Source organism: Tachysurus fulvidraco, chromosome 11, assembly GCF_022655615.1.
Source record: "Tachysurus fulvidraco isolate hzauxx_2018 chromosome 11, HZAU_PFXX_2.0, whole genome shotgun sequence".
NCBI classification, from domain to species: Eukaryota; Metazoa; Chordata; class Actinopteri; order Siluriformes; family Bagridae; genus Tachysurus; species Tachysurus fulvidraco.
This window is the reverse complement of record NC_062528.1, coordinates 919,212-921,711: the sequence shown is the minus strand read 5'-3', so window position 1 is coordinate 921,711 and position 2,500 is coordinate 919,212. Positions and strand designations below refer to the sequence as shown.

The window sequence follows — 2,500 nt, the reverse complement described above, 5'->3', positions numbered from 1 at the left end:
ACAATAAACACACACACACACACACACACACACACACACACACACACACACACACACACACACACACACACACACATACTGTATGTACACCAACAACACCAGCAACCATCCACTTTGACTTCCTGCAGCTTGCCATGCCAGACCTTTTCGGCCGATTAAATCACGCAGAAAGAAAAACACGGCATGAACAAACACACGTCCGTGTTCAGAGAACACGCCAGAATCAACAGCCCCAGCAAGACAATGAGCTGAACCGAGGTTAAAATCACACAAGTGGGATTTAGCGGGAAAAGAGGAGGTGAAAGAAGACGAGAAAATACGAGTGCGGTTTGAATTGGGAGTTTTGGAATTCTGTGCAAAGTAGATTAAGACTATGATTATGATCAAGCGACAAATTCAAACCGCTCCAACGACATCGTCGATAATTCCTCGGACCGACCCTTTAATTATTTTTATTTATTTATTTAGTTTCACACATTGGAACCTTCGGTTAATTCCCACTACAGCTACTAGTGTGAACATAGCAAGTGGTAGCTGGTGGTAGGTTTGGTGAGGTTAAACCGGCATGCTAAGCATTCATTTCACAGCTAGCATTGCCAGACACGGGCTATAAATATCCAGCAGTTTAACAGTCCTGTTCTGAGATTATATTGAGGTTAAGTGCATTACAGAAGCACCCAGGAGGCATCGACGGTGATGAAGTGCGTACGGCGATCTCTCTACGAAGGCAAAACAGACGTCCGTGTCATCTGTAGTGCACCGAGCTGTTTGAAGTGGTGCCTGTAAATGTTTTATGACTCGTGTGTCTGTTCATCTCAGGAAGCGTGAGTTAAGACGAGTCGTGCCTTCCAACAAATCACCTGCGACAGTCAGACTTGAAAATGACGGACGTGTTAAACGATGTCTCCTGCTTCTTCCTGTCATTCTTTCTTTCTCGATATGCGAGTGAAGGAATAGTTCCTCTTAACATTCCTTTAACATTCCTTCTTCAGGGACAGCACCTGAGATCGAAACTAATGTGAAGGTCTGTTCATCAACACCGACTAAACCCGAGAGGGTCGAATCCCTCGAAGAACAGCTGCGTCTGAAACAAACACTAAAGCTAAAGAGTATAAGAGGCTCGAGGGGGAAAAAATGTCTTCGACGCTGAACGAGAAGAATTTTTTGTGTCAGATCTGAACACCTGCTTATTTCTATTTAGCAGAAATGTTGCTCAGCTTCACTGCTGCTTTAACAACCGGTCATAGTAAATCCTGAGACCTCAGAAACGTAAGGTCTGACGAGCATAAGACCCGAGAGAGAGAGGAAAAAAGCTTTTAAACAGAAATGTGAAGCATGGTGGTGAGAGCATCACGCTGTACGGTGCATCCTCGCTTTCATGAAGGATAATCGGCCAAAGCAAACTTACAAAGATGCATCAAAATGGTATAAAAGCAATAAAGTAAAGGTACCGAAGTGACGGCATCAAAAGCATCACAAAGCCCTGACCTGAAGTCAAAGTGAAGGGAAGAATCAATACTAACAAAGTGTTTGTGTTTGCAATAAACACCTTCATTTGTGTAACCCGGTAAATGTAAAGTAACCACGTGTGTCACCTGAGTGTAAATGCATCAATCCCTGGTGTGTGTGTGTGTGTGTGTGTGTGTGTGTGTGTGTGTGTGTGTGTGTGTGTGTGTGTGTGTGTATACTCATGTAATAAGTCGATGTCATGTTTGTTTACACTCCCACGTGTCTTTCGCAAGCAATCACATTTTACTCCTATTATAATCACACGTTATTAATCCCAATGGAGTGAGTTTTACATGTCCGCGTTTTATACGCACTCACCTCGGCGTGCGCGAGCGTCACAAATCCGAGGAGCAATATTCCCGACAGTGTCGCGCGCAAACGGAGCATGGAGACCTGACAGGTTCGCGGAGATACCCGGATTATCTCGTGCGCTCACGGTGATCGAAGCGCGCGCTGAGCTGAACGTGTTCCCAAACACAACCTGCAAAAAAAAAAAAAAAAAAAAAGAAAGAAAGAAAGAAAAGAAATACAGAAATTCTAGAATTCTGGAAATGAACTTTAATGCTTCTCCACAGGTTAGTCCGGAGAAAAGTGCTTGCCTAAGGGGTGGCTTGGGTTGTGTTTCGGTGGGATGTAACTAGTCTGGACAGGTGTGACTTCTGCGTCACATAAGTTATGGGCGACTCTTTCTATGCTCACTCTTATGCCACAGGTCCACGTTCTGGATGCTCTCAATGTGTGTTCAATTCAGGTGTGATGTGAAATCGGCGTGCTGCACAAAAACGCAAATCGGGTAAGGCTTCTTCTTCTTCTCCTTCTTCTCCTTCTTCGTCTTCTTCTTCTTCTTCTTCTTCTTCTTCTTCTTCTTCTTCTTCTTCTTCTTCTTCTTCTTATTATTATTATTATTTGTGTAGTGTGATTATCGAATGCGTTAAGAGCCTTTAGTGCGTTATGTACATGATCTAGAAGCTCTTTGTCTCTCCATGCGGCT

General features: G+C 43.8%; 2 protein-coding genes across 3 annotated transcripts in view; one reads left to right on the top strand and one right to left on the bottom strand.

Moving 5' to 3' along the window:
- Positions 1-2,013, bottom strand: part of col4a3 (collagen, type IV, alpha 3) — a 38,410-nt gene extending 36,397 nt beyond the window's left edge. For both annotated transcript variants that reach the window (XR_007144348.1, XM_047820522.1), the window contains exon 1: positions 1,828-2,013. Coding sequence is in view for 1 of the 2 variants with exons in the window: in XM_047820522.1 (XP_047676478.1) it covers positions 1,828-1,896 (69 nt within the window). In the remaining variant the exon portion in view is untranslated. The remainder of the gene's footprint in view (positions 1-1,827) is intronic.
- Positions 2,014-2,072: 59 nt separating this feature from the next.
- col4a4 (collagen, type IV, alpha 4) overlaps positions 2,073-2,500 on the top strand; it is a 42,608-nt gene continuing 42,180 nt past the window's right edge. The window contains exon 1 of the mRNA XM_047820521.1: positions 2,073-2,302. The gene's annotated coding sequence lies outside the window, so the exon portion shown is untranslated. The remainder of the gene's footprint in view (positions 2,303-2,500) is intronic.